The following is a 27,958-nucleotide window of genomic DNA, read 5'->3' on the forward strand; positions in this document are numbered from 1 at the left end:
ACAACATATCCCGAACATCTCGTGCTTCAGATGTTTCTCTCCCAAAGCCAACTCACCACATTCATCTCCTAGAAGTGGAAAATCTCCTGCGGGGGTACAGTCGAGACCTGGTTTGGCGGGGGTGGACGATGAAAGCCGGCGCAGAAAACGATGCCTGTTTAGTGCTAGAGGTCAGCCATTCAAGGCGCTTAAGTGGATTATCCAGCCATAAAAGGGAGTCTTGGCTATTGGTAGCTCGATATCGCCCAATGACTCGGTATTGAAGACTGGCCGATTCGAAGTGTTGCCGAGGATCTAAAAATCTTCCGTCAATCACGGCGCTGCAAAATCAACGCCGCCACATACCAAAATAACAGAGATCACTCGATGCTCGAACTCGCAAAATCCCGATGGAATTTATTAACCGTGAACCATTTTCAACCGAATCATTTCTCTGTATTCGCTCTGGGATCGTGCTTACAGAGAAAACAATGAGCTATCAATTGACCGAGTGGGCTACTAATTGGCTTCGTGCATCCACTTGGAGTATAGTTCCATCCCGGGTATTTTTGACAGACGAGGTAAAATTGTCGATGCACGATGTGATCCGCTGCGTGGCTTGACTCAAGGAATTTTCTCCGAGAGCTAAGCGATGCTCATCTTTGTCTAGACTGTGAGTCTCCGGCACAGAGTGGTGGTATATGTAGACGACAGCTCCCCCCAGGTGGAGTTGGTTCTTTTTTGTGGAGATCCCCAGATTTCTTCCTCGTCCTTTGCTGATCGTGGGGTCAACCTCTGCTCGGGTACCTATTCTCATTTGCTGTTAGAAAGTTTGAAGGAAAAGTCGAAGTCACCATGCGTCTGTCGCCAGCATGGTACCAGGTATGTGATCCTCTCCTGCGTTGTGCTCAAATATTATTTCTGATACTAAAACAATCACAGTTTCTGGTCGGCGTGTTCGCCTCAGTTGGGTCTTTCCTTTACGGATGTAAGAGAAAAACTCCACAATGGTTTTGTTTATCTCGAGTATGGAAAGCTAATGTTTGTAGATGACCTTGGTGTTATTGCAGAAGTCATTGTTTGCGAGTCGTTCGTGGGCAAATTTGAAGCGAATTCAACGCAAAGGTGAGTCTCTTCAAGTACTTATTAACAAGTTCTGTACTACTAGCAATTATCATTCTAAGCTGGTGCGAGAATTCTAACAATTGATAGTGGTTTGGTTGTGTCTATGTTCACCACAGGCGCTTTCTTCGGAGCTTGTTTCGCCGGTCCTGCTGGTGATTATCTCGGTCGTCGTCGCACTATCTCGCTAGGATGTCTCGTCTTCACTCTAGGTGGTGCTCTCCAGACAGGTGCGCAGGCTCTCGCGTATCTCTACAGTGGTCGATTCTTTGCTGGATTCGGGTAAATTGATAACCTCCCAACCCCCTCGTGGCCATATCGTTCCGTTGCTAACCAATTTTCAGTGTCGGTTTCTTGACTATGATTATTCCTCTCTACCAAGCTGAGATCTGCCATCCCAAGATCCGTGGTCGAGTGACCGCGTTACAACAGTTCATGCTGGGCGTTGGCGCTCTTTGTGCCTCATGGATCTCATACGGCACATACGTTGGATTCGACCCAACAAATCATGCGCAATGGAGACTGCCTCTAGGCCTTCAGATTCTTCCTGCTGTCATTTTGGGCTTGCTCATCACTGTTTTCCCCGAGGTACCGATTGATTGTCGCAGTCCATCTTAGGAAAACGATATCTAATACATTTCTAGTCGCCGCGTTGGCTCATTGATCACAATCGTGGCGAAGAAGGTCTCAAGACATTGGCTAAGCTACACGCCCATGGGGATGAAAGCGATGCCTGGGTGCAAGCCGAATATGCACAGATTCAAGAGAGCATTACATTCGAACACGAACATGAAGCTAAATCTTATGTTGAGTTGTTCACGAACCGATCTTCCTTCCGCCGATTATTCCTCTGCTGTGCTCTTCAAGCATCTGTTCAGATGACTGGCGTATCTGCAATCCAGTGAGTGGTATACAACTGCCTCCTTCGAGAAGATTATCCTCTCATCATCGTTTTTATAGATACTATTCCGTCGACATCTACGCACAAATCGGTATTTCAGGCGCTGATACTCTCCGCTACCAAGCCATCAACTCGGTCATCGCCCTGATTGCACAGTTCCTCTGCATTCTCTTCATTGATCGCTTTGGTCGACGATGGACCCTCATCAGCGGCAACTTAGGCAACTGTTTGACCTTCGTCATCGCCACGATCCTTCTGGCAAAGTTCCCTACTGATAGCTCCAACACCGGTGCTCACTGGGGCTTCATCATCATGACCTGGCTGTACAATTTTTCCTTTTCCTGCACCTGTGGTCCTCTTTCTTGGATTATTCCGGCCGAAGTCTTCGATACTCGCACTCGATCAAAGGGTGTATCCATCGCAACGGGTATCTCGTTCGCCTTCAACACCATGATCGGGCAGGTGACCCCCATTGCCATGGAAAATATTAAATACCGATACTACTTCCTTTTTGTGATTTGCAATTTCACAAATGCGCTTTTCTTCTATGCTCTCCTCCCAGAGACAAAGAAGGTACCGCTCGAGGAAATGAACTATATGTTCTCCAATGCGCCCTGGTTTGTTCCGGGCTCTCGCAAGGAAGATTATACCACTCACGATCTGGAGCGCAAGGTTGAGGAGCGAGAAGTCAAGTTGCAATCGGAGCATTTTGAGTGATTCGTCAACGTCGAAGAAAACTTCTATTGCTAGTAATAGTGAATAAGATCTGTAAGAGATCATGTATATTGGAAAATTTTCATCTTATTCCAGCCAATGGGCTTATGTTTCTTGGGTATTTATACATCAAAGAACAGTTAGTGTTACACAGGGATTCAATTTCAGCCGATTCAAGTCAATGGTAACGGGAGAATTGACGAGGGAAAATGCTTATTCTGAATCGGAGTCAGATCCATAACCGACCAATCCGAGCCCACCCGACGTAGTGGCTGCTGGAACAGGAGCTGAAACTTCTTTTCCCGATTGCTTCGTCTCCGTTTCGCCCTTTCCAGCTGCGTTTCCCTTGTCCCCGGCTGTAGGTGACTGGTGGCCATTGCCAGTCGCATTGGAAGTCTGTTGCTTGGAGGGATCTTTTGCGGTAACACTAGAGGCATCTTTCCGATCTTCCTGACTCGGTTGATGCGGTTGCGTTTGTGAAGTTCCAATTGTATCCTTTCCTCCCTCGACCGAGGCCTTGCGTTTTTTACCATGCAAAAGTAAATCCTTCTTGTCCCTTCGCCGCTTACGCGCTGGAATAACCCATTCCTCCTCCTCCGCAGGAGTCACTTCTGATGAGGTGGGACCTAAAAGTGCCTTCTCAGTTTCTTCGCGGTGCTTGCGAAAAACTTCTAGCTGCTCGGCGGTATCCTTCTTGACGGCGGCTTCCTGAGCGCGTGTTGATTCGAGGACAGAATCAAGAAAATCGACTTCATCTTCGTCGAGTGAGCGAAATTGATTCTTTAGTTTGGTCTTTTCCTCGAAGGCTTCTTGCTTGGCCACTATGTTGAGAGACGATTATCCTAACATGTTAGCCTCGTTCGGTCTGTGATAATCCAGCCCATTTGAATGAAGGATCAATAGTAGACCAAGTGCAAATCTAACGAGCCATAAGGCTCCTCGGGATATGCTGTCATTTTAGTATTCCAGCACTCACTTTTATTCTGCTCAAGCACCTCGTACAGGCTCTTGCCGCCATTCTGCTGACCGATCTCTGCCTTGCGGCGGCGCTCTTCCTCTAGCTCTTGCTGGGCGCGCAGCCAAGCATCATCCCTTTCTATTGGCTGCTCATTAGTACCGCCTGACACGAAACCAGAGGACATAATGAGACAGAATTGGCAATTTAAATGTCTTTGGGGTGAATTTGGATTGGATCAAAGTGGGGGGGAGCTTAGAGGAGCGCGCCGAGGCAAAACGCGAAGCGGTGAAGAATGTCGATTTGGACTGATTTTAAAGGAAGTCAACCAAATACTTCAATTTCATCTCTGCGTTGCTGAAGAAATCTACTATTTCAATTGATATTTGGCGGGTGTTCCTCTGGTGTTTTTTAAATGATCGAAAAATTGAAGGACTAGAATTGAAGAACTCTCCCTTTAAACTAGTGAAAAGAGCCAGCTCTTAGCCAGCACATCCAGGACTTCCCTTTTATCATACCCTAGGCACAACATAGATCTTTGAACCAGTACTTTATCAGAAGCTTCGAAGTGTTTTTGGTTTACCAGGAAATGTATCAGTAATAATGACCTGCAGATTACCATACGATGTCCGTGGTGACATTGGGTGACATTGCATTGTGCCAATATACGACAACAGTGAAAGAGCGCGTATATTCGCTTTCCTTTTCTTCTCATATCATCTTCGAGCTTTTTTTCTCTCATTCTCTCATTTGGGGAAGATAACCCCCAAGATAATGCTTGGGTCATTGATGCGCGGCCAACGATCAGCCCAGAAGGAAATTTGATTGATAATCTAATAGTGGTGTCAACGAAACTCAAAGCACGATTGACATGGCATTTCGTGGATCGCCAGTACTCGCCTGAGCGTTTGGACCACCGTTTGAGTGGAACCTTCACAGGCCTGTCTACATACTCGAACTCTCTGTATGCGGCGGCCCTTGCGCTAAACATTTTTCGTTATGATGCATCGCATCTGATGACCGACTCATCGAAGCGTTTCAGCTGTACCATGTACATGCCCTACAGTACTATGTATATGGAATGTTGCCAAGCAGGGTACGTACTTCAGCACTAACATGTTCATGCATTATGCACGATGCACCCGTGGCATCGAAGAACATGTCGTAGCCCCTGGTAAGAAGAGCCTCTTGGTGTCTACGGTTTTTTACGAACTATTTCAGACGGTCTAAGTCGGTCTCGGACCAGTGGAGAAAACGAGAGAACCCTCCAGAGATACAGTGCACGGACGTTGTGTGATCTCTGATCGTCCTTTGAAAAAGTCCGACGGTTGATCTTGGAGTAGTTGTTGGCTATGCTTTGAGCATCGGTTCGTCAGGGGCGGGTCATCGTGTGGGCCTGACTCCATACAAGATACGCCACGGGATATACTAGCCTCCAATTGGTTCAGTGTCTGTACACGATGAAGTTTGGAGCGATTCAATGCGAGAAAACGGATATGACACTCTTTAATTGGGTTCAAGAGTGCCGGCCTTAACATTCCCGAAGTCTGGGATCTTCTGACACGATGGGTATGTCTGAATCGTTTCTGTGTAAGACTTGTTGTACTATATGAAGCCTGCAGTTTCCCGGTCTTGTAGACTACTTAACATCTTTGTTCTGATCGGTTTTTATTCTTGTCTTTGGAATCTTAGATCTTACATATCAAGATGGCAGCCACCGCAACGACCCTCACTCGCGGAACCAAACAATACACGCCACTGCTTCTTTCTCTATATGATGCCGTTGTCCTTGGCTTCTCAACTTCGTTTATTTGGCGCTGCCCAACCAGGAAATTCTTACTTCCAATGTTTGTGGAAAATTTCTCCGAGCGTCATCTGGACGTGGGAGTTGGCACTGGCTACTTTCCAACTGAAGCTATATCTCGCATTGCATTAAGCCAGGGTGTCATGCGGACCAATCAGCATCTATCGTTGGTGGATCTCAATCCGAACGCCTTGGAATCTGCAAAACGCCGAGTGAACTCTAAGCATTCGAACGTTGATGTCTGCTGCGTCTTGGCTGACGCGGCAAACCCCCTGCCAACTCAGCTGCAGGGTATTCCGTATGATTCCGCCTCCTGTTCGTTACTGCTGCATTGCATGCCAGGGCCAACGGCAGCCAAATCCCGAGCGTTTAAGTCGATTGCGCATGTGCTATCGCGTGACGGTGTACTGGTGGGGTCTACGGTATTAGGGAAGGCGTGGGAGAAAGTTGACGGCCGTTATGTTCCAAAACCTGATATTCAGACGGGCAGATTTACTTCTTCCATTCTGGGTCTTTACAACAGGAAAGGCATCTTTGATAATTGTGGAGATGACCCACAAGTTTTTGAAGATGCTTTGAGAGATGAATTTGAACATGTCGAAGCGAGAATAGTGGGGATGGTGTTTCTTTTCAAGGCGAAGGGACCGCGAAGGGACAGAGTTGCTGAGAAGTAGAATGCAAGGAGCCAATTAGCGCATATAATAAAGTGTGTAGATCTCTGATCTCAACGACCAACCCATCCGGATGCTTGCAGAATGTTTTACAGCCCGGATAGCGGGATGTCTGCGGGGTTTAATGTTCCTTTCAGCCTGCTAAGATGATGATCCAAGTGGAAAGAGAACAAAATGATTAGTTACCGAGTGACATACTGTGGGTATTTGGGTCGAGCTAGACACGTACGTATCTGACACTAACTATATCTCACTGGAATCCCTTCCGAGTCATGGGTCCTGGTACGTGGTTCGCCCAAGATGAAGATAGCATGCTGCATGAATATTACTATGATAGGTATCAGTGGGGTACCATGACTGTTTCCGGAAGGATCCTTGTGTTCAGATTCAGGCTCTAATCATTTACTGTACCTAAATTTTGATGTCCTGGCAAGCTGAGTGGTGCATAAGCCGAGTCTGTTGATGAGCGTATGATCAATCACGAAACGTCCTTCGGTATGCGGGACCTTTGTTCCAAGCCGCCTTGAAGATAGACAAGACTCACGGAACGGCTATTCGTTTTTTGGAAGCCAATAATGATTGCTAACTGGCGGAGGCATGTGAACAAGAAATGGGTATTTGCATTTACTAGTGTTCAGTAAGTCTTGGCCGCGGAGAACTGTTGCCTCCAGAACTCTAGCCCTAGACATGTTGCCTTATAAACCTGCTGTGGCAGCTTGTATGATGAAGAATATTACTGTACCAATTTCACACTCTTTGATATTTTCGTTGGTATTAGTTTGGCCATCATGAGTGACACTGGTATGAATTCTGGGACATCCAGGTCCGCAACACCTGAGTTTACTCCTACCTACCCTATCTCCCATGCCTCAACAACAAGCCCAACCAGAGAGAGTATTCAGTTTCGGAATATACCCGACGTGGCAATTTGCGGAGTTGGACTTCGTCTTCCTGGAGGTATTCGTAGTGGCACGGATCTATGGAATTTCCTAAAGAACGGCAATGATGCACGGAGCCCCATCCCCGAATCTCGTTACAATATCCAGGGCTTCAACGAGAGTCTTGGGGGGAAAGATTTCAATAAGACCAAGCACGGCTACTTTCTCGAGGATGATATCTCAAACTTGGATACAAGCTTTTTTACGATGTCTAAGAATGAGCTTGATCAGACTGATCCTCAGCAACGGCTACTTCTCGAAGTTGCTCGAGAATGCCTCGAAGATGCAGGCGAAGTCAACTATCGTGGTCAGTCCATTGGATGTTATGTTGGTACTTTTGCAGAAGATTGGATTGTCATGAGTGCGAAGGACTCTCATCAAGGAGGTGGTTATAGTGTTACTGGACATCCAGATCTCATGATTGCAAACCGTGTATCCTATGAATATGATTTACGGGGACCAAGGTATTTACATCTTCTGAGAGAAAGAGTCGGTGATCATGACATACTGACACACAAATCCTAGTATGGTGCTTAAGACTGGCTGCTCATCCTCATTGCTCGGCTTACACGAGGCTGTCCGGGCTATACATGGTGGCGACGCTACAGCAGCGATTGTAGCTGGAACGAACCTTATAACGACCCCCACATTAAGCATTATCCAAGATGCTGGAGAGATACTTTCTCCAGATGGATCATGCAAGACATTCGATGCTTCCGCAAACGGTTATGCACGAGGCGAGGCAATAACAGCAGTGTACATAAAGCGTCTTGATGATGCTCTGCGAGATGGTAATCCCGTGAGGGCAATTGTAAGAGGAACGGCGACAAATTGCGATGGCAGAGGAAACAGCCTAGTTACTCCAAATGGCATTGCACAAGAAGGTCTGATGAGAAAGGTTTATGAGAATGCCGGGCTGGATCCACAGCATACATCATTTGTCGAGGTATGAAGACAACTCAAAAATGATTGACAATCATTTTGCTGAACCAAAAACCTTTAGTGTCATGGAACAGGAACACCTACTGGTGACCCGATTGAAACCACTGCTGTGGGTAAGGTATTCGGAGAGCAAGGCGTTTACATCGGATCTATCAAGCCCAACTTAGGGCACTCAGAAGGCTCTGCTGGTATATCGTCTCTGATTAAAGCGGTTTTGGCATTGGAACAACAATCCATTCCTCCCAATATCAAATTTGAGAACCCAAATCCAAAGAGTAAGGCTATCAACCCTCTCAAAAATGTGGATTCAATCTCTGACAGTGTTTTAGTCCCATTTTCGGAATACAAATTAAAAGTTCCCACTGTCCTGACGCCAATTCCAATCGACCGCGCTGAAAGAATAAGCATCAACTCTTTTGGGATAGGTGGCAGCAATGTACATGTAAGTATTGGCCATATTCCCTTTCTATCATCGAATTTTCTGATAGAAAGAAAAGGCAATCATAGATTCATATCGGCAGAGAGATGGTATATTTGACAAAGAAATCACGAACGAAGCGGAGAAAGTGAAGAAGCTGGAATACACGTCCATGCCCCAATTGCTCCTCCTTTCGGCCAATACTGAATGGTCATTGGGCGAACAATCCAGACTTCATCAGGAATGGATTTGTGAGAACCCAGATTCAGTTGCTGACATGGTGTATACTCGAGCCCTTCATAGGGAGCATCTTCTACATAGATCATTTTCCATTATTCAAAAAGGAGAAGTCATCAAGAGTGGGCCAGGTCTAATATCACCAAAAGACCCCCAGCAAGTGATATTGGTTTTCAGTGGACAAGGTGCCCAATGGCCTGGAATGGCCAACGAGCTAATCCACAATGATCCTGCTTTTCACAGCGATCTTTTACAGATGAATCGTAAGCTTGAAAGTCTTGCCCATCCGCCCACCTGGGACTTACTCGGTGAGTCAAGCCATTCCTCTCATTTCAAATCATCCCTTGACAGATATTAATCTCAGAATTCAGATGAACTGTTAAAGCCTAAGGAGTCAAGCCAAGTCAATAAAGCGCAACTTTCACAGCCCCTCTGCACTGCAATTCAGGTGGCTCTTTACAATAAGTTTCAGAACATGGGTATTGACCCAGTCGCTGTTGTCGGTCATTCTAGTGGCGAAATTGCAGCGGCCTATGCATCCGGATATTTGACAATGGATGAAGCTATAACTATTGCTTACTATCGGGGTTATGTTGCAGACAAACAAACCTTGGCTGGAGCAATGGCTGCAGTTGGTATGGGTTCTGAGGAGCTTTCCCAATACCTAACTGATGGCGTTGTGGTGGCCTGTGAAAACAGTCCAGAGAGCTCCACTATCTCAGGAGATCTCGAGAAGGTCAACAGGTTTATCGACATGCTCAATGAGACCAAGCCCGATGTTTTCTCAAGAGCATTGAAAGTGGATGTTGCCTATCACTCATGTATGTGCCAATTTCCGAATACTTATCTTCCGCTGGGGAGAGCTTGTCTAATACCAAAAAATAGATCATATGGAGCTTCTCAGCAAAGAGTATGAGCAGTTGCTTGAGGGGGGAGATCGAGATCTCTCAAAACAGGAAAAATCAGTCAAACGCCACTTTCTACTCTTCCGTGACGACGAATTCTGTGGATAATCCTTCAGATTTAGGTCCTAGATACTGGACGGAGAACCTCAAGTCCCCTGTGAGATTCTCATCCACAGTATCAAGACTCCTGTCAGAACAGCAGGACGGAATCTTCATGGAGATAGGGCCTCATTCCGCACTTGCGGGCCCTTTGCGCCAGATATTCACCGCAGAGTCGAAACCACGCGAGTACATCTCCGTTTTGACTCGATTTAAAGACAGCCTTGCATGTTATTTAACTTCGATTGGTCATCTGTATCAGCGTAACGTCACGTTGGATCTCAGACACGTTTACCCTCACGGGAAGGCAATTTCCGGATTACCAACATATCCCTGGGATCATAGTACATCATATTGGAAAGAGAGTCGACTCTCCTCATCATGGAGAAATCGGAAATATCCACACCATTGCCTTCTGGGCTCGATGGTAGTCGAGAGCTCGGAGACAGAGCCACAGTGGCGAAATATGCTTCATCTTGAAGATGAACCCTGGCTATCTGATCATAAAGTCCAGGATAATGTCGTTTTCCCATTTGCAGGATACGTTGCTCTCGCCGGTGAAGCATTGAGGCAAATCACCCACTCCTCCCATGCTGATGGGTATCGTTTGCGTGATGTGGTGGCATTAACAGCCCTCCTTTTGTCGGATTCGTCGCCAACGGAGCTCATCACCAGTCTTCGTCGACATACCCCAACTGGAAATGAAGAATCGGTATGGTATGACTTCTCCGTCGCCTCCTTCCATAATTCAGTATGGGTTCGACATTGCGAGGGCCAAGTCAGCTTGATCACAAGCCCTAGATCCGTGGATTGGACACCTCTGTCTTTGCCCCGAGTTGTGAACTGTACCCAATTTTACGGCCGATTGAGCAATGTGGGATTCGTCTTTGGACCTGAATTCCGTGGCCTTCGAGATGTAACCACTTCAGTCTCAAAGGAGTGTGCAATGGGCCAAGTCGTCAACAGGTCCCCTAAACTCCGCTCTCCTTTTACACTTCACCCATGTGCTATCGACGCATTTCTCCAACTCCTCTTGATCGCAAAAGCCAAAGGCGCTCCACGAAATCTCGTCCAGCTTGCTGTACCAAAGGGGATCAAACAAATTGAAGTATGCCCTGGTGGCGACTTAATTGACGCAAGAGTATGGCAGCCCTATGACAACCCTAAGCTATCGCGAGTCGAAGGAGCCATCAATGGAAGCTTGGTCTTACACGCTTCTGGCATCGAGCTTCATCCCATTGAAGACATAAGCACCGGCGATACTACCGATGTCCATGCTTGTGCTCGATTACAATGGCTTCCGGATTTTGATTTTGTCGACCTCTCTACTCTCTTCATTCCCCCCAAGCCAAATAGAGTCGAGACACGTCAACAAGAGGAGCTTGGCTTGCTTGGGATTATTGAGATGGCAGAGAGAGTCAGGTATTTGCATCCGTGCCAACCACACTTTGCCAAGCTTCGTGATTGGCTAAATCAGAGAATTGGAGTTGCTCTCGCTGGCAAGCACAAGCTTGTTGATGATTCTGAGCGGTACGTGGAGCTTCCACGCAATGAGAGACAAGCTATGATTGAAAGCCAGATCTCTTCACTTTCACACGGATCCAGAAAGTCATTCGCGATTGGTCTTTGTCGTATATTGAATAATGCAGAAGCTATCTTTTCTGGAAAAGTCGAAACGCTGGATTTGCTCATGCAGGACAACATCTTAGCCAGTATCTATGACACAATCACTTTCGACTACAGCAGATTCGTTCGTCTTTTATCTCATACAAGGCCTAATATTCGGATTCTCGAAGTTGGAGCTGGTACTGGAGGAACCACACAAACCATTCTGAGTGCTATGGCTGACGAGTGTGGTCTCTCGCCGTACTCGACCTACTCATTCACTGATATTTCCGCTGGTTTCTTCCCCACGGCGAAAGAGCGCTTTGGCAATTGTTCGAATATGGAGTTCAAGGTTCTAGATATATCGAAAAATCCCATTGAGCAAGGCTTTCTGGCTGGATCTTATGATCTCATCCTTGGTGCGAATGTCATTCATGCAACACCTTCGCTGAAAGACTCGCTGAGGAACATCCGGCAATTACTAAAGCCTGACGGACTTCTTGTCATGACTGAGATCTGCAGTCTGACTCCCTCGACGAATCTCATGTTCGGTAATTTCTCGGGGTGGTGGCTCGGAGAAGAGGATGGTAGACCCTACCAACCATATGTTTCTGTATCTCGATGGGACAAAGATCTCAGGGCTGCCGGATTCAGCGGCGTTGATACGACCGTCTACGACGAAGAAGAGCCGTACAGATACTGTGCTGTGATGGTGGCTAGAAACCAGGCCCCTGCACTAAGCAGACAAATGCCAAATATCACAGTCCTAGCAGAGAGTTCAAAAAGTGAGGTTGCGAAGAAAGTGGTTTCTGCATTCCCTGAATCGATCTCGCAAATTGTCGAGCTCAGTAACATCAATGCGGATCTTCCGATGGACCATGATATAATCTCCTGTTTAGATTTGGAATCAAATTTCTTTGAGGACATATCGGAGGAAAGATTCGAATCATTCAAGAGATTCATTGGTTCCCTTGGGGATAGGAAGCTTCTTTGGCTTACGAGTCCCACGCAAATGAAATGCCAGGATCCAAGAAGCTCTCAGTCCATCGGTGTGGCACGAACTATCCGATCTGAACTCGGCCATTCTTTCAGCACATTGGAAATTGATCCTCGGGAGGCAGACTTCAAATGTCTGATCTCTAAAGTGTTTCAAAAGATCAGTTCGGACGACGATAAGGAAGATTTTCTTGACTCTGAAAAAGAGTTCATTGTCGACGATGGCGTTATTCACGTCGGGAGATACCACCCTTTCTCCGTTACGGAAGAGGTCCAAGTCAAGAGCAATGGAGGACATAACGCATTCGTGAAAACGCTCGATATCGAGCACACTGGAATGCTGGACTCGTTAACCTGGAGATCTTCACCTATCCCAGAAAGCATTCCCGAGAACCATGTTGAGATAAAGGTATCTTCATGTGGCATGAATAATCGAGATCTCCTCCATATCACAAGTCAGAGACCTTTGGACCAAGGCAACGGACCCTTAGGCTTCGAGGTCTCGGGGGTCATCACCCGACTGGGCAGCGAAGTGAAAGGGCTTGTCATTGGTGATCGTATCTTGTCTTTCATCAACCAGGGCCAGGGCTTTGCTACGCATGTAGTTGTCCCCAGCGAGCTTGTGTTAAAAATACCAGATTCCATGGACTTTCCGGAGGCCGTCACAATCCCGATTTGCTTTTCAACCGCAATGTATGCCCTGCTAGATGCTGGCCGTCTTCAAAATGGCATGAGCGTGTTGATACACTCTGCCTGTACTGGCGTGGGACTAGCTGCTATCCAAGTTGTCAAGATGATCGGCGGGGATCTATATGTTACAGTCAGTGATCAAGCGCAGAGAGAGTATCTGGTCGCAAACTATGACATCCCGCAGACCCGCATTTTCTCTTCAAAAGATCGATCCTTCTTCGACGGTGTAATGGAAGAAAGTCAAGGGAGAGGAGTCGAACTTGTCTTGAATAATCTTTCGGGGGATTTGCTCGATGCAACATGGGAGTGTGTGGCGATGAGCGGTGCACTGATTGAGATTGGCGACGGCAATATTACGAATAGTGGAGGTCTCGATCTCAGTCGATTCTTAGAGAACAGATCGTATTCGAAAATCGATGTGGGAAACCTCATTCAGAACCGTCCACAGGTGGTCCGAGAGTAAGTCAGGTTCCTCATTGAGTACCTGTATAAGCATTATCCTTTACTAACTTGTGACATGGCAGTCTTCTCAAACAAATTATGGAAAATTGTATGCAAGGACTTTTGCGCCCATTGTCATCCATAAACTCTTTCGATGCGGTAGATGTAAAGGATGCCTTCCGCAATTTGCAGTCCAGCACTCAGATTGGCAAAACTATCCTCAACATGCCTGACGATGCGAATACTCTGGCAGCATCTTTGAAGCCCCAGCCCCTGCAATTCAAGCAAGACTCTGCATACCTACTCGTGGGTGGCATGGGAGGACTTGGAACATCTTTGGCCATTTGGCTGGTGGAAAGAGGTGCTCGAAATCTAGTCTTCCTTTCTCGAGGTGCTGGCACCAGTACTCAGAGCACGAATTTATCCAGGGAGCTGGAAGCAATGGGATGCTCTGTGACTCTTGTCCCTGGAAGCGTTAATGAGCCAAGCGATGTTGAAGAGGCCATCAAACTTTGTCCGGTGCGGATATCAGGAGTCTTTCACCTTGCAATGACGCAAAGAGTAAGCTAAGCCTCAATTTTTCGATTCGATATGATCTGGTGGTGCTAACTTGAAGAAATAGGATTCACCTTTCCTTGACATGAAATGGACTGACTGGGTTGATGCAAACGATACGAAAGTGATGGGCACGTGGAACCTCCACCAAGCCTTTCTACATCATGACTTGGACTACTTCTGGCTGGCGAGTTCGACAGTCACTGTCGTTGATCAGCCTGGACAGGGTAACTACAAGGCGGGTTGCATGTTTACTGAGGCATTCACTCAGTATAGGCACTCCTTGGGCCTACCAGCGTCCGTAATTTGTATCAGTCCAATTCACGATGTTGGCTATGTTGCGGAAAACCCGTGGGCTCTGAGAAATCTGAAGATGCAAGGGCTGTATATGCTCGGAGAGCAGGAGTTTCTTGACAGCGTGGAGGCATCACTACTGAACTCTTCGCCGACAGATACTAAGAGTGGAGAAGAGACAAAGAATGCAATGGATCCAGCTGTTTCGAAAGAATTGAAGCCTTGGGTGCACAATGCTCAGTTCGTCATGGGGCTAAAGTCAGAGCTTCATCTCAATGATCCCAAGAACACGACTAACTGGCGTCGTGACCGGCGAATGGGTATGTATCATAATTTGCCGATGAAAGAGGTCTCTCAGAAAGGTCTAGAGGATAGCCATCTCAAGCGATTTCAGGACGAACTTGCTGGAATGGACGCTACGGCCGCAACATTGCTCCTGGAAGAGACTTCGACGGTTGATTTAATCACACATGAAACAGGTCGGAAGATTTATGACTTCTTGCTGAAGCCGGCCGATATGGATATTGATTTTGAATTGAGCTTGATTCAAATGGGACTTGACTCACTGACTGCAATTGAGCTCAGGCGTTGGGTCCGAAAAGCACTAGGATTGCAGATCAGTGTCCTCGAGATCATGGAATCTGTTTCGTTGCGACAGCTTGGAGAGACACTGGCCGGGAAATTAAAACAGCAGCATGGAGCGTGATCACTGGCAATATGAACATAGTATCCATGGATTAATTGATTGCCCGAATGGCTCAAAGTGGAGAGAAGATTGGAGAAGGCCTTCGGTAGAATTGAGGGAGAGCGTAGAATTTACCCGGATGTGAAGGGGTAAATGCGGGAGTATCGGAGGGCAGATAGTACTTCCACTGTCTTGATGGACATTCAGTGTCTTTGATGTAAATTAAGCGCGATGGATAATGTGAAACAAGATCTACATTTGGATAATACTGTACTACTATGGTGCATTAGTGCAAGGATGTTGCATACGTATTTCCATCTAGACTGTTTAGCACATGCTGGCCTCTGGGAAGGAATTGGTTCTGCCGGTTAAGCTTATCTTCCTAGCCACGCGACCCGATAAGATACAACAATACCCCGTATTGTTGTGACAGTACCTTACTGCTAATAGCCACAGGTTCGTCCAGTTGTATAGTATTACTGGACTTACTAGACTCAGTCGTAGTATTTTGTATATTAAATTATTCCATGAAATGAATGAACCATTCTTTACTTGTTTCCTTACATCAAACGAACTTTCCAGAACCCAAAGATTGTGGGAATTTAACAGGGTTGATTTATAGTGGAGTTTTAGTCCAAATTCCCCGACTTCTCATTGGTGGCTTCAGACTTGAATTTAGCCGGAATGCAATTCGCCATGGCATCATTGCTGGAAGCTCCGGAGCCCCCGCGATGTTGGGCGGATTGCCCAGCCGCATTTCTGTAGACCGAATTGGACCGTGTCTATCCACTCGGCTGAATTGCATTCGGCTCACCGATTGTACATCCTAAGGAGATTTTTTTTTTTCAAAAAAAAAGGCGCATAATCGCCAGCCTAGCAACGTGGCATAATACTACTTACTACGGAGTACTATGTACATAGAGGGAAGACCCCCACATTGGAAGCGGGGCATCATTGAATGGTTGCGACATCATTGAATGCTTGGACCTGCCCAGTTTACTGTACGTTCCTGACCTAACTTATAAATGGCCTGAAGCCCCCCTGACCCTCTCGCTTCTTTTCTTTTCCATTGATCTTATTTCTCCTCAATTCCCTCTTCCTTTTTCATTCTCCTAGACGAACCGCCATAATGTCGAACCACACTCAGAAGACTTATACTCTTAACACCGGCGACAAGATTCCCGCCATCGGTCTTGGTACCTGGCAATCTAAGCCCAATGAGGTCCGCGAGGCTGTTAAGAACGCTTTGCTGAAGGGCTACCGTCACATTGACACTGCCCTGGCCTACGGAAATGAGGCCGAGGTTGGCGCTGGTATTCGTGACTCTGGCGTCCCCCGCGAGCAGATCTGGCTCACTACCAAGCTTGACAACACCTGGCACCACCGTGTTCAGGAGGGCATTGACTCCTCCCTCAAGGACCTGGGTGTTGACTACGTCGATCTTTACCTGGTTCACTGGCCCAGCTCTACCGACCCCAATGACCTGAAGAAGCACCTGCCCGACTGGAACTTTATCAAGACCTGGTAAGTTACAGTCGTCCACGATATACTATCAGACGGAATCGAAATCATTCTAATTATCAATTATTATAGGCAAGAGATGCAGAAGCTTCCTGCTACCGGCAAGGTCCGCAACATTGGTGTCTCCAACTTCGGCATCAAGAACCTCGAGATCCTCCTGAACGACCCCAGCACCAAGATCGTTCCCGCCGTTAACCAGATCGAGCTGCACCCCAACAACCCCTCTCCCAAGCTGGTCGCCTATAACACCTCTAAGGGCATCCACTCCACTGGTTACTCCTGCCTTGGCTCTACCGACTCTCCTCTGTACAAGGACCCTACTCTTCTGAAGCTCGCTGAGAAGAAGGGCAAGACTCCTCAGCAGGTTCTGCTGGTCTGGGGTATCCAGAAGGGTTGGAGTGTCATTCCCAAGTCCGTCAACAAGGCCCGCATCGATGGCAACTATGAGATTGATGGCTTGACCCTGTCTGACGATGAGGTTGCTCAACTTGATGGCCTGAAGGACCGCTTCAAGGTCTGCGGTGACGCCTGGTTGCCTATTAAGGTCTTCTTCGGTGATGACGAGTAAATATGTGCTGATTGAAACTGGCACTTCATGATGGCTTTATGAGTATTATAGGATTTAGATACCAAAATTGATTGCTTTCTCTTGATTTTTCTTTCCGTCAAGTAGGTAATCGTTGTAGCTCACAATCCAAACTCTATCTCTGCGCTGTCAGATATGGCTGCGTTCGCTAGAGTTAGTACTTGGGCTGCATATCCAAAGCTCCCATCAAGTATGGTACACATCAGTTACCATTTATTAATCTCAAATGTGATTTTCCATTGTTTAGCAGCCATGTTCGTTTGTGTCTTTCTGTGATGTCGAGTTGATATGCTTTAGTTGTTTTCTTGGCGAAAGCAGGTCTGGTTAGCCTAGTACGCCTGATACTACTTCGGATTGCAGATCATCACGCATTCCCCCAGAATTAGTTCGAGGGTCAAGCTTTTTGCTTTTGAAGTACCAGACCCGTAAACTGGAGCTGTACTAGACTGCGTCTTAAAGACCAAGAATTCCTTTCTGGGGATCCACCAGCGAACGCCGAATGGACGATGCTAACAGGAATACTGTATTTACCATCTAGTGTTTTCGTGTGATTCTAAATTTAGAAAAGACGAAAGACTCGCAGATCCTAGAGGCCTCCGTGAATTTTCTATCCACCGTCCATGCATTTTGCTAGCTAAATCCGTATATTTGTCGAACAAAATCCAAATCGTGAATGCGTAAGTCATGATACATTTCTTTTTCCAGCCATTGAAACAAGAATCCCAATTTCCAAGTATCTTCGTTTCCATCCAAATCGCATCAATTCCATCAAAGTTCCAGTACACTTTATATGCCCGTCTGCTTTTTCTCTTCTCGTTGTGGAACAACATCTCGTCTCCGAGAACCCCGTATCATAGCAAAAATACAAAAGGCACCGAAAGTAGCAACAAGCACGCCGGTAGAAGGGAAAAGAGAGGATGTTTCTGTGTCGAGATTATCAGTCGTGAACCGACTGGTATCTGACTTTCCTGCTTGAACCGCAGCATAGCAAGCACCCACAGATCCAGCTTCACATAATGCGATTCTTTCCTCTACGGGGTCGTTTCTTCCGTTTAAAGTAATCTCCAGTGGTAAATCATTGCCTGATCGATCTGTATTCGCGTAGTTGTTGATACCTCTATCGGAAGCTGGAATAGAGGATGTAGCCTGCGTGGTCTCTCCTGTAGACAATTGCTCTGGGATATTATTGCCGGGCGTATAGGCTGATGATGAGGGTGCCGCGATGGCGATTGGAATTATATTTGTGCAGGCAAGTAGAAGAGGAAATGACAAATTGAGTAACATTTTCAATTTGAAAATCGCTCCCGGTGAAATTGATGGAATCTGGTACCGTGGGGAAAAGGTCGATACGCAACAATAACTCAATTGAGATATTAGCGAGGCATGATATCCTTATATAGATTATTAAGAGATCAAGGCATTACACTAAGTACCATGGTTTGCAGATGGCTTTCAAATCGATGAAATGCCGAGATACACTGACGCAGATAGTCCTTGACCGATTGTGGAGCGATCGACAGATCGCATGGATGTCAGCATGTAATCCTTTCTACGGGTCTTTGAGATATGAAAGGCTGGATTTAGAGTGACTATGGTTTTAGTTTCGGATTTAAGCCGTTAGATCTCCGACTTGATGACAATATCAGCCATGGCGCCTTTGCGGAGACTCTTGGCGGTATCTTGGCAGATAAATACTAATATAAGCCACCTTGAATCTACAGGCAACATAATTATCAGACGATATCGGTCAGCGAGGTGTTTCGGTGAGGATAATTGTCTGAGAAGGAACTCGAAAGAAGATATCGACCAGTCAAAAAGTCTGTCGAGTCTCGATATGAGTAAATGCGATTGGGTAAATTCTGCTCCATGGCTCCATTATTAACATTGATCATAGTATAAATAGCGTTAAAGTACTCCAGTCCTTATCACTTCCAACATTGATGATACGTATTCATCATGGAGAATTTTTACAAGTTCAAGCCTTCCGATCCGAGTTGTACTGCCCGCCATCCAACTCGTATCTCTCCGGAATGGACTTATGCTTCTCTGTCCCTATTTCATATCGTTCTGTCTCCGACCCTATTTCAGATACACCGGTAGATCCGGTAAGCTCGCGCAGACCCTGTGATTTATACATAGGCTTTTCGGAAACGGGCGATTGTTCTTCGTCGGGTTGGGAAAGTTCCACCATTCCAGATGTAGATTCAGTACGGGTCGTGGGATTGGGTTCCGTTCCGTTCTTCCGTCGTCGCCAGCAGAGAAAGAAGATCAAGATAGCAGCAATAGCCACGGCAGCAAGGACGCCAACGACAATTCCTGCAATCGCCCCGCCTGATATGGAGGAATCACTGCCTGAATTCTCTGGCCCGTTGGTAGCTGTGGCACTTGCCGATGCTGGAGAGGTGGTGGCATCAGCCGTTGAGGAGGGTGAAGATGTGGCCTTGGTTGTCGATTCTGCTGTTGTCGCCGTTGAAAGGAACCCGGCAGTATTATTGGTCACCTTGAACGATTTAATATGCTCGCCTGAAACGTGATTTGGCCACTCATAGTCCTTGCATGTACGACCAACGATGGGATTTTCGCAATTTGAATTTGTGTACAGGAACATGCACCAATGCCCATCTTGAGGCTCCCAGTTGTAAATGTTGCCTTTTGGATTATCCATCGCTTTGCAAGATAGTGGTTTATCGTCTTCGAAGGAAAGCATTTTGTCATTTGGATCGTGCCATGTATAGATCCAGGCCGACGCAGAAGGCAGATAAGCGAGGCATTGTAGCAATGATATCAAGTAAATGGCCTTCATGGCTGTGGATTGTACGCTCCTTGAAGCAAAGAATTTTGGTTCAACGAGTCAGGATAAACGGAGATATTAAGAGTGAAAAGCGAACTCTGCGGGGTCCTCCGAACTTATGTCTATTTTAACCTCAGATACTTTCCCCTTAATGAAACCTCGTGTTCATAACGGCAAGATTGGCTCTGATCAGATCAGCCGCATGTGCCAAGGCTTCAAAACGCGAAGGGCTTCGCCCAAATATCCAATTGTTTTTCCGATCCTCTTCGCTAAGTGCTTGGCATGAAGGAGTCACTCCCGTGAAAGAGTGTTAACAAGGGGTTTGTGATACGGTGGGGTCCACCCTAAGACCTGAGGAATACGAGAAGATCGGCAACACAACAGAATTCTTCGGAGCAGCCGCGGCTTTACTCGCATGAGGAAATTTGGCTGTGAGTTAGTCGCACGCCGAATGGTTAACAGGTGCCATGCAGGCCTGGAGATTCAAGTACACACTAATGTTGGACTAGTCACCAAAATAGAAGCATATCGCGAAGTGACGGCGTCCACTGAATAAAGTCTTTTAGGCTTTGCATTTTAGATTGCGGAGATGTTTCAAGAAAGCACCTACCAGACACCTGCCAGTATTTAAAGTAATAGTTTAATGCTAGGTAGCATTGAACTATTACTTCACTGGTCCAGACTTTCTAGGTAGTGCTGTGCAATAGTAGTATTGTTTGGGTACCAGAGACCCCTGGTAGATCCCCACAATATATGTCAAGCTCAAGCTGGGCCTACTACTGTCACACGGCGTTCTGATACTGTCCAAATTCAACCTCGAAGGTGTTCTCCCTCGGAAGGTCCAATTGCACCGACACTATTTATAGCCAACTGCTCTAAGCTCTTTACTAGTTTCTGCGTAAATGGCTTCAGACTCTCTACATAGCACAACTACTCCAGTAATCCCTACCTTTATCAATGAAATTCCAACCTTCAAATTGAAGTCGGAATGCTCTTGAGAAAATATCTGCATGAATGATGAGGTCTACAATGCATTCAGCAGTACACACTGCTTTTCCTCCAATCATTGTTCGCCAGTCACATGCGTGGCAATGCACCGCCACATGCATGCCTGAGGTCAGCAACTGATAAGCCGTCATCTCCCGCGTCATCAGGCACCCCCAGAGTCTCCTTCCATCAACTACTCTCACATTAAGTGAGTAATTTGTTTTCTGACTATCAGCATGGCGCCTGCCAATGGGCACCTGCTGCTCCCCAAAGTATGGAGAGCAGCAAGGTACGTTTGAACATAATCTTCTGTCTCAACGTCGTGTTTCCCCGCTAACATTACCCCAGGTTTGCCTATGAGAAGGCCTCGAAGGCCATAAGAGCCAAACTACCAGAACCCCAACAAGCTCTGCTTCGTTACCAACCCGCTTACGCCCGAATCAACCCAAAACATCCCATCAATCGAGTAGCTGCGATCCGCCAGACCCGAAGTCGTCATTTCTCGACCCGCGCTGCCGGTGCATTCGTCTCGGCTCTTCGTACTGGAGCTCAGGCGGAAGCCAGTGCCTACAAGACCTCTCGCGTAGCTTCGAACATCAGTCGATTCACCAGCCGTGCTCCATTTGCGTCAACACTTCGCCCTAACCTGACTGGCGGTACTCTTGGACGTACTGCTGGCGGATATGCTATCGGGGCTGGTCGGTTCGGCGGGGCTCGTTACTTCTCCCATGGCCCTGCAGCCCCCGCCCAGGTTATTCAGAATGTATCCCAGGGTGTACGTGCATTTTTCTTGTCCGGACAAAAGGTTCGATTCGACGGTATCGATCCTCGTACCGGTGAAAAGCGGTACAAGGCTGTCACCGTTCTTCAGGACCAAGCTGAGCGCAAGATGACTACGATCCCTCAAAACGCCACCGGGTCGTACATCGATTTCCAACTTTCTCCAACCATCACTGCCTTCGGTGTTCTTTCCGCTCTGAACCAGGAGTCTGGTGGTTCTGGGGACGCTAACCTGAATTCAAACGGTCTCACCGATCTTCTGTCTGGTGACTTTGCCCGCTCTCTGAAGGAGTTCTCTATCGTCCTGAATGATCTCAAACGTCTTTCTACATTAGGAGATCTTCCAATAATGCTTCACGATCGATCCACCATCCGTGTTCGATTCCCGGGGTGTGACGCGGAAACCGTCGATCGCCTATGTGATGAAATTGGCATCCAGCGAGGACGCATTTCCCAAGACGAGGATTTTGGTGCTCGTAATGGATCAGATATGGCATTGCTTTTTCCTTTCGCTCCCAGTGTGGCTGACTCTTCAGACGTCGAGTATTTCTTCGAGAAACCCTCGAAGAGATCTCATTATTCGAACGATCTTGATTGGCATGGGATGCTTTCGGCAGAACTGCCTAGTCCACTGAGCCCAGACTCTGGACTGGACTCTGGAAATGCAATCAGCTTCGAAGATGGTGAACTCTTTGGTGATAATCCTTGGAAATCATCAACGTCTGGCTATTCGAGTATCAATATCAGTGAGCTTGGAGATCGTCCTTATTTTCCAGACAGTCCCAGCAATGGTCGCGCCTCATCAGTTTGTGACGGTGCGGAAGGAATTTACAAATTCCTGGCTGAATGTGATAGCGCGCGGCGCTGAGAAACTCGATTTATTTGACAGTTTTGTTGTTATCTTATTCTTGGTTTTTTTTGGCCCTAGTTTTTGGATATTCATGGAAATTTCTAGTTCACACCAGATCTACATACTTATAGCGCGATACCACTACACTCACTCAAATAATTTCATTTCTCTCTCCATCATTCCCTTCCAGACTCTCTGTCTGTAGTAATAGCATGCTACTGAACTTGCTAGATACAATAGCTACTAGTAGTGTTCAAAATTTGAAGCCTGTGTAAATTTCCTCCATATGATATGGTGGATACACCTGCTTCCACACTCAGCCCTACAATCAATTTTCTGAGCAGAACAACCCCGGTATTCCCCGTAAGCCAATTGCCATCCAACACCAATGTAGCACAAGGCTGTCTGCAGAGTCACACCATGCCATGACATGCACAACCCTTAACTCTAAATGAAACCCCCAGGCCATTCCGTGCCGAAAGAGTCCGACATACGGCCCTTAACCCGTGTTCTATACAAAAAACAATTGATTCCATCAATGATGAGAAATGGAGATGAATAGAGATCGGCGAATGATATCCAATTTGGGGACGGAGAGAACCAGCCCGCATGAAACAAGCTTGGCCTCCTTATTGTTCCATTCCCGATTCTTGATTGGGTTTGGATATTAAGGGTCTCCCCGCGTAGTATGCATTTTAGCCAAATTTCAGGACTTTGCAGGTGACTTGCATGTCCCTGAGTAATACTATCAGTCTGCAGAAAGTCCTTGGCGTTGTATCTGGATCTTGGAATCAGGAGTCTTTTACTTCGGAGAACCGGTACGACTGCCGAAAGAACAGCGGGATATTTACCAGAAATTTCTACTATAAAAACTCGAGATAATGCCCACTCATTTCTCTAACAGAATCTGAGCTCGCCTTGGTCTACTCCCCTATTGCCTAGATACAGCCCTAAAAGAGTCAAGTTACAAGTTGAGGTGAATTTCTTGAACTTCACCATTTTGCCAACTTACATTACCATGATGCGGTCTTTACTCAGTCTCGTTCCTCTAATGGTTACAACTGCAACAGCAGTTGCCATTGCCAATCCGGTAATTACTGCTAGAGCTGCTGCAACAGGTAATCCATTTTCAGGGTACCAGATGTATGTCAATAGCTACTATGCATCTGAAGTGTCAGCTTCGGCAATTCCCTCCATGACGGGCTCGGCGGCGGCTGCAGCTAGCTCTGCAGCCAAAGTGCCGTCCTTTTACTGGCTGTAAGTTATTGTATCTGTGATCTACTTACCTTGAAGGATACGCAGGTTGATACGTTGACTGATAATTTCAGCGACACGGCCGACAAGGTTTCCCAGATGGACGACTTTCTGGCTGATATTAAATCGAAGAACGCAGCTGGTGCAAATCCACCAAATGCAGGTATCTTTGTGGTTTATGATCTACCTGATCGTGATTGTGCTGCACTCGCTAGCAATGGCGAATATTCCATCGCCGATGGCGGTGTTGCTAAGTATAAAACATACATTGATAACATTCGCTCGACACTTTTGAAATACCCGGACGTCCAGACTATTCTTGTCATAGGTAGGCGGATTTGAACTATGAAGTCAATGATTCATGTGATACTGATTCTATGCAGAGCCCGACAGCCTAGCTAATCTAGTTACCAACATGGGGGTATCAAAGTGCGCGAATGCCCATGATGCGTATCTTGAATGTACAAACTATGCCGTCACCAAGTTAAACCTGGACAATGTGTCGATGTATCTCGATGCTGGTGAGTATCTGTTGAATGCACGTTGGTTATTTTGGGATCGTAGCTAAGTGTTTACTACAGGACATGCTGGATGGCTTGGCTGGCCTGCAAATCTAAGCCCAGCAGCTCAGCTATACGCCAAAGTCTATAACGATGCTAACAAGCCTGCTTCACTACGTGGTCTAGCAACTAACGTCGCTAATTACAACGGTTGGTCCCTCTCGAGCTGTCCCTCCTATACTTCAGGAGACGAAAATTGCGACGAGAAGAGGTACATCAATGCAATGGCCCCATTATTGAAAAACGCAGGCTGGGATGCTCATTTCATCATCGACACCGGTAAGTAAACCTGTGTTGGGAGCTGAAGGATGTGGATGCGACCAGTACTAACTCTCACAGGCCGCAATGGCGTTCAACCTACTCAGCAGAATGCCTGGGGTGATTGGTGCAATGTCAAGGGAACTGGCTTTGGTGTTCGACCTACAACTGATACCGGCGATGCGTTGGCAGATGCTTTTGTTTGGGTAAAGCCAGGGGGTGAGAGTGATGGTACTTCAGATAGCAGTTCGGCACGATATGATGCCCACTGCGGCTATAGTGATGCTCTTCAGCCAGCCCCTGAGGCTGGAACTTGGTTCCAGGTGAGTCTTCATCGCCCAATGATAGCATTTATCCATATTGACTAATTGGATTCCCAGGCATACTTTGCTCAGTTGGTGCAGAACGCCAACCCTTCGTTCTGAGATTATGGGATAGCAGATTGACTGAGAATCTAGTATTTTGTTAGGATAGCATCACACGTCCGAGAGATTTTGTCAAAAACCCTTGCATTGGCATTCCATATGCCTCTTGTAGACATAGATATAGATGTATGTAATTATGTAGTTGTTGTAGTGGGGAAGAGCTCAGACACACCGCCCTAATATAAAACCAGCATAATGTGGGGTTCACCGCCTGCGCCCACCTCGACGGCAGGCACAAACCCAGACTGCAATCTTATCTGCAGCGTCCAGCTCATCCAACCAAACCTCCCTCTTCACGGATTGACCGTGACTCTCGACTACTCGAACATAAATACCTGCACGGTATTGCCAAGTGGTGTAGTAGTTGGGGTTTCCAGCACCCCCGGGGTTGATCCACCCAATCTCTGTGCCTTTTCCCCCAATCCACCGAAGTGCGCGCAAGTCGCTTGAACGGATTCGGCCAGCCACTTGGCCCTTTATCATCATGGAAGATTTCAACAGTGAGACAGATAGTGATTATACCAGCTACTGGAGAGACTGGGTGAGTTGATTGATTACCGGCATTTTCCAAATCCGCCCGCCGCCCCACTGATGTGCCCCGCGACAACTTGACGGATGACTGGAGCTGGAGATTGCAGCGAAGTCATTTTATATGTGTACTCCAGCTAACGTGAAATCCCTCCGCTCCATTAGTTTGTTTCTTCTCGAGGGAATGAATATTTCTGTGAAATCGACGAGGATTATTTGACAGATCGATTCAATCTCACAGGCCTGAACACCGAAGTCCCTTACTACCAATATGCTCTTGATCTCGTGACGGATGTGTTTGATCTTGATGCCGATGATGATTTGCGGGAACAAATTGAGAAGTCTGCCCGCCACCTCTACGGTTTGGTACATGCGCGATACATAGTAACCACACGCGGTCTCGCTAAAATGGTAGGTTTTCAATTCCACCCAAGCAACACGGCAGAGACAGCCAAAAGCTAATAACGACCTCTAGCTTGATAAGTATAAGAAGTGCGATTTTGGAAAATGTCCTCGTGTCTTGTGTGACGGACACGCTCTTCTTCCTATGGGTCAGGCCGATATTCCCAACATGAGCACTGTGAAGCTATACTGTCCCAAATGCGAAGATATTTATAACCCCAAATCCTCTCGACACGCTTCCATTGACGGCGCCTACTTCGGTACTTCATTCCATTCCATCCTCTTCCAGGTGTACCCCGCCTTGAACCCGGAAAAGAGCATGCGTCGTTATGAGCCTCGTATCTATGGTTTCAAGGTCCATGCTGCCGCCGCCCTTGCCCGTTGGCAAGACGGCATGCGAGAGGATCTTAGCGCACGTCTCGCTGAGTATGACATCAACCACCGATTTATCGAAGAAAGTGATAGTGACGACGATGATGCCTACGACTACGGCGAGGAAATTGTCCCCGCCAAGGGCGAGAAGGTGACAGGCGACGCGGCTTCAGGCCGTATGGATCTGGGTAATTGATACATACCTGGATTAATTCATGAGCAAATATTCGGCGTAATGAGGGCCTTTCCTATGATCAGATCTTGCGTGATATGTGTTTACGATTAATGGCGTTTCATGGCCCTCCCTTGGCCAACCGTGTTTTACCCCCGGACATTGTATCTAAATTCTCCTTCCAGCTTCGTTGGATAACACGAAATGAAGAATATAAAGATTTGATCGCCATGACTCGTAGATCTGTATGTAGTAATCAGATGTTGCTAAATGCAGATATACATGCAGTATATTGGGCAATATACTTTATTTAATGAAGTCAATACCCAACTTTTTAAGGCGAAACTTCACCTCCAAAAGGCTCCGGCTCAGGCGCAATTCCCATCCTCAACAACTCCACAAAAGCATACTTAATCACTCTAGCCAATTCCTCCCCCTTCAACCAAACATCATCATGTGCCCCTTCAATCGACATCGTTCTAACTCTCCTCTTCCCATCCATAACCCCTCGATCAGAAACATACGCTTTCCCCTGTTCCCACCCCATCAAAGCCTCCTTCATAGCATCCAATTGACCTTCATCAACAAGTTCATCATCCTTAGAATGCGCAAGAATAACTAACCTACCATTCCTCCATCCCCCCTCAACCCCCCCTAGATCCAATCATTTGCGCCGGCGAAACCGTATCCCAAAGTAACTCATCCCCACCAAACGCCCCCTCCATAAACTCCCGATACGCCGAAATCCCCGAATGTTCATCACGAAGGCGTCGTAAATCGTATATCCCCGCCACACCCACAATAGCAATAGGCTGCGACGTAAGTCTCGGTGGAAGGGGTCCGGGAGAAGTAGATACTGTTTCCGCACCGGTTCCCGTATCATTTACACCACCGTTGAATCGCACTTCACGATGACCCGCTACAGCGCCCATAACGGCTTGAAAAGCGAGTGTTGCGCCACAACTGTGTCCGACTAGAATATACTTATCACCGAAAGCGTATGTATTTTGTAAGAAGGCTAGCGCAGCCTCGACATCACGGATGTGATCTGGATGTTTTGCTGAGCGGAGTTCTTCTGCTGGAGTCGTTTCATCTTGGGGGTGATTTGGGTGTGCGCTTAATCGATAGGAAATGGAGGCGTATCCTGCGATTGGGAGGTTGGGACTTTTTCGCAGGATGTTTTCTGTTACTTCGAAACTATCTGCTGTAATTGTTGGATCTCGCCATGCGCCGCCGTGGATGTAGCTGGTTTATTGTGGTTAGGTTGTGTTTTATGTTTTGGAAGGGGGGGATCTCTTGCGACAGCAGAGGGTGGGGGAAATGGGGGCGTACGTACATTACCCAGAAACCATTGGGACGTGGTGGGAGAGTGGCTACGGAGATGGTTTGGAGGTTATGATATCGCCCGTATGTGACAGTTCGTTTGCCTGGTTCAGTTGCCATGGTTGTGATTTTTGAACAAGAAGTAAATACTTCGGATTGTTTGGGGATGTGCAAATGGAGAGATGCAACGACGTCAGG

The 27,958-nt window shown here is 47.0% G+C and overlaps 12 protein-coding genes across 12 annotated transcripts; 7 read left to right on the forward strand and 5 right to left on the reverse strand.

Moving 5' to 3' along the window:
- Nucleotides 1–834: 834 nt before the first annotated feature.
- On the forward strand, nt 835–2,719 carry N7469_006952 (sugar porter family MFS transporter; the record flags this gene model as incomplete). The annotated part of the gene is made up of 7 exons (XM_056645870.1): nt 835–861; nt 922–967; nt 1,029–1,104; nt 1,192–1,383; nt 1,446–1,689; nt 1,746–2,002; nt 2,062–2,719. The coding sequence occupies 7 exons, from the start codon at nt 835–837 to the stop codon at nt 2,717–2,719; spliced, it is 1,500 nt and encodes a 499-aa protein (XP_056499311.1).
- Nucleotides 2,720–2,929: 210 nt separating this feature from the next.
- Nucleotides 2,930–3,858, reverse strand: N7469_006953 (PSME3-interacting protein; the record flags this gene model as incomplete). Its single annotated transcript, XM_056645871.1, has 2 exons — nt 2,930–3,537; nt 3,693–3,858. The coding sequence occupies 2 exons, from the start codon at nt 3,856–3,858 to the stop codon at nt 2,930–2,932; spliced, it is 774 nt and encodes a 257-aa protein (XP_056499312.1).
- A 1,520-nt stretch (nt 3,859–5,378) lies between these two features.
- On the forward strand, nt 5,379–6,149 carry N7469_006954 (class I SAM-dependent methyltransferase; the record flags this gene model as incomplete). Its single annotated transcript, XM_056645872.1, has 1 exon — nt 5,379–6,149. One exon carries the CDS (start codon nt 5,379–5,381, stop codon nt 6,147–6,149), a length of 771 nt encoding a protein of 256 aa, XP_056499313.1.
- A 785-nt stretch (nt 6,150–6,934) lies between these two features.
- fgnA (polyketide synthase fgnA) lies at nt 6,935–14,972 on the forward strand (the record flags this gene model as incomplete). The annotated part of the gene is made up of 9 exons (XM_056645873.1): nt 6,935–7,548; nt 7,610–8,030; nt 8,088–8,301; nt 8,356–8,468; nt 8,515–8,989; nt 9,053–9,547; nt 9,586–13,435; nt 13,501–13,978; nt 14,040–14,972. 9 exons carry the CDS (start codon nt 6,935–6,937, stop codon nt 14,970–14,972), a joined length of 7,593 nt encoding a protein of 2,530 aa, XP_056499314.1.
- A 1,108-nt stretch (nt 14,973–16,080) lies between these two features.
- On the forward strand, nt 16,081–17,040 carry gcy1 (putative glycerol dehydrogenase Gcy1; the record flags this gene model as incomplete). The annotated part of the gene is made up of 2 exons (XM_056645874.1): nt 16,081–16,475; nt 16,545–17,040. 2 exons carry the CDS (start codon nt 16,081–16,083, stop codon nt 17,038–17,040), a joined length of 891 nt encoding a protein of 296 aa, XP_056499315.1.
- An 804-nt stretch (nt 17,041–17,844) lies between these two features.
- On the reverse strand, nt 17,845–18,342 carry N7469_006957 (uncharacterized protein; the record flags this gene model as incomplete). Its single annotated transcript, XM_056645875.1, has 1 exon — nt 17,845–18,342. One exon carries the CDS (start codon nt 18,340–18,342, stop codon nt 17,845–17,847), a length of 498 nt encoding a protein of 165 aa, XP_056499316.1.
- Nucleotides 18,343–19,033: 691 nt separating this feature from the next.
- On the reverse strand, nt 19,034–19,861 carry N7469_006958 (uncharacterized protein; the record flags this gene model as incomplete). Its single annotated transcript, XM_056645876.1, has 1 exon — nt 19,034–19,861. The coding sequence occupies one exon, from the start codon at nt 19,859–19,861 to the stop codon at nt 19,034–19,036; it is 828 nt and encodes a 275-aa protein (XP_056499317.1).
- Nucleotides 19,862–21,072: 1,211 nt separating this feature from the next.
- On the forward strand, nt 21,073–22,484 carry N7469_006959 (uncharacterized protein; the record flags this gene model as incomplete). The annotated part of the gene is made up of 2 exons (XM_056645877.1): nt 21,073–21,125; nt 21,185–22,484. The coding sequence occupies 2 exons, from the start codon at nt 21,073–21,075 to the stop codon at nt 22,482–22,484; spliced, it is 1,353 nt and encodes a 450-aa protein (XP_056499318.1).
- A 1,003-nt stretch (nt 22,485–23,487) lies between these two features.
- Nucleotides 23,488–24,963, forward strand: cbhC (putative cellobiohydrolase; the record flags this gene model as incomplete). Its single annotated transcript, XM_056645878.1, has 6 exons — nt 23,488–23,723; nt 23,795–24,048; nt 24,104–24,241; nt 24,302–24,559; nt 24,620–24,861; nt 24,919–24,963. The coding sequence occupies 6 exons, from the start codon at nt 23,488–23,490 to the stop codon at nt 24,961–24,963; spliced, it is 1,173 nt and encodes a 390-aa protein (XP_056499319.1).
- Nucleotides 24,964–25,167: 204 nt separating this feature from the next.
- Nucleotides 25,168–25,446, reverse strand: N7469_006961 (uncharacterized protein; the record flags this gene model as incomplete). The annotated part of the gene is made up of 1 exon (XM_056645879.1): nt 25,168–25,446. One exon carries the CDS (start codon nt 25,444–25,446, stop codon nt 25,168–25,170), a length of 279 nt encoding a protein of 92 aa, XP_056499320.1.
- Nucleotide 25,447: 1 nt separating this feature from the next.
- On the forward strand, nt 25,448–26,461 carry N7469_006962 (casein kinase II subunit beta family protein; the record flags this gene model as incomplete). Its single annotated transcript, XM_056645880.1, has 3 exons — nt 25,448–25,504; nt 25,657–25,902; nt 25,967–26,461. 3 exons carry the CDS (start codon nt 25,448–25,450, stop codon nt 26,459–26,461), a joined length of 798 nt encoding a protein of 265 aa, XP_056499321.1.
- A 620-nt stretch (nt 26,462–27,081) lies between these two features.
- On the reverse strand, nt 27,082–27,880 carry N7469_006963 (arylformamidase; the record flags this gene model as incomplete). The annotated part of the gene is made up of 2 exons (XM_056645881.1): nt 27,082–27,682; nt 27,774–27,880. 2 exons carry the CDS (start codon nt 27,878–27,880, stop codon nt 27,082–27,084), a joined length of 708 nt encoding a protein of 235 aa, XP_056499322.1.
- Nucleotides 27,881–27,958: the final 78 nt, after the last annotated feature.

This window comes from Penicillium citrinum (genome assembly GCF_028827155.1).
Source record: "Penicillium citrinum strain IBT 23319 chromosome Unknown utg000006l:1.0-3011923.0:1.0-3012962.0, whole genome shotgun sequence".
NCBI classification, from domain to species: domain Eukaryota; kingdom Fungi; phylum Ascomycota; class Eurotiomycetes; order Eurotiales; family Aspergillaceae; genus Penicillium; species Penicillium citrinum.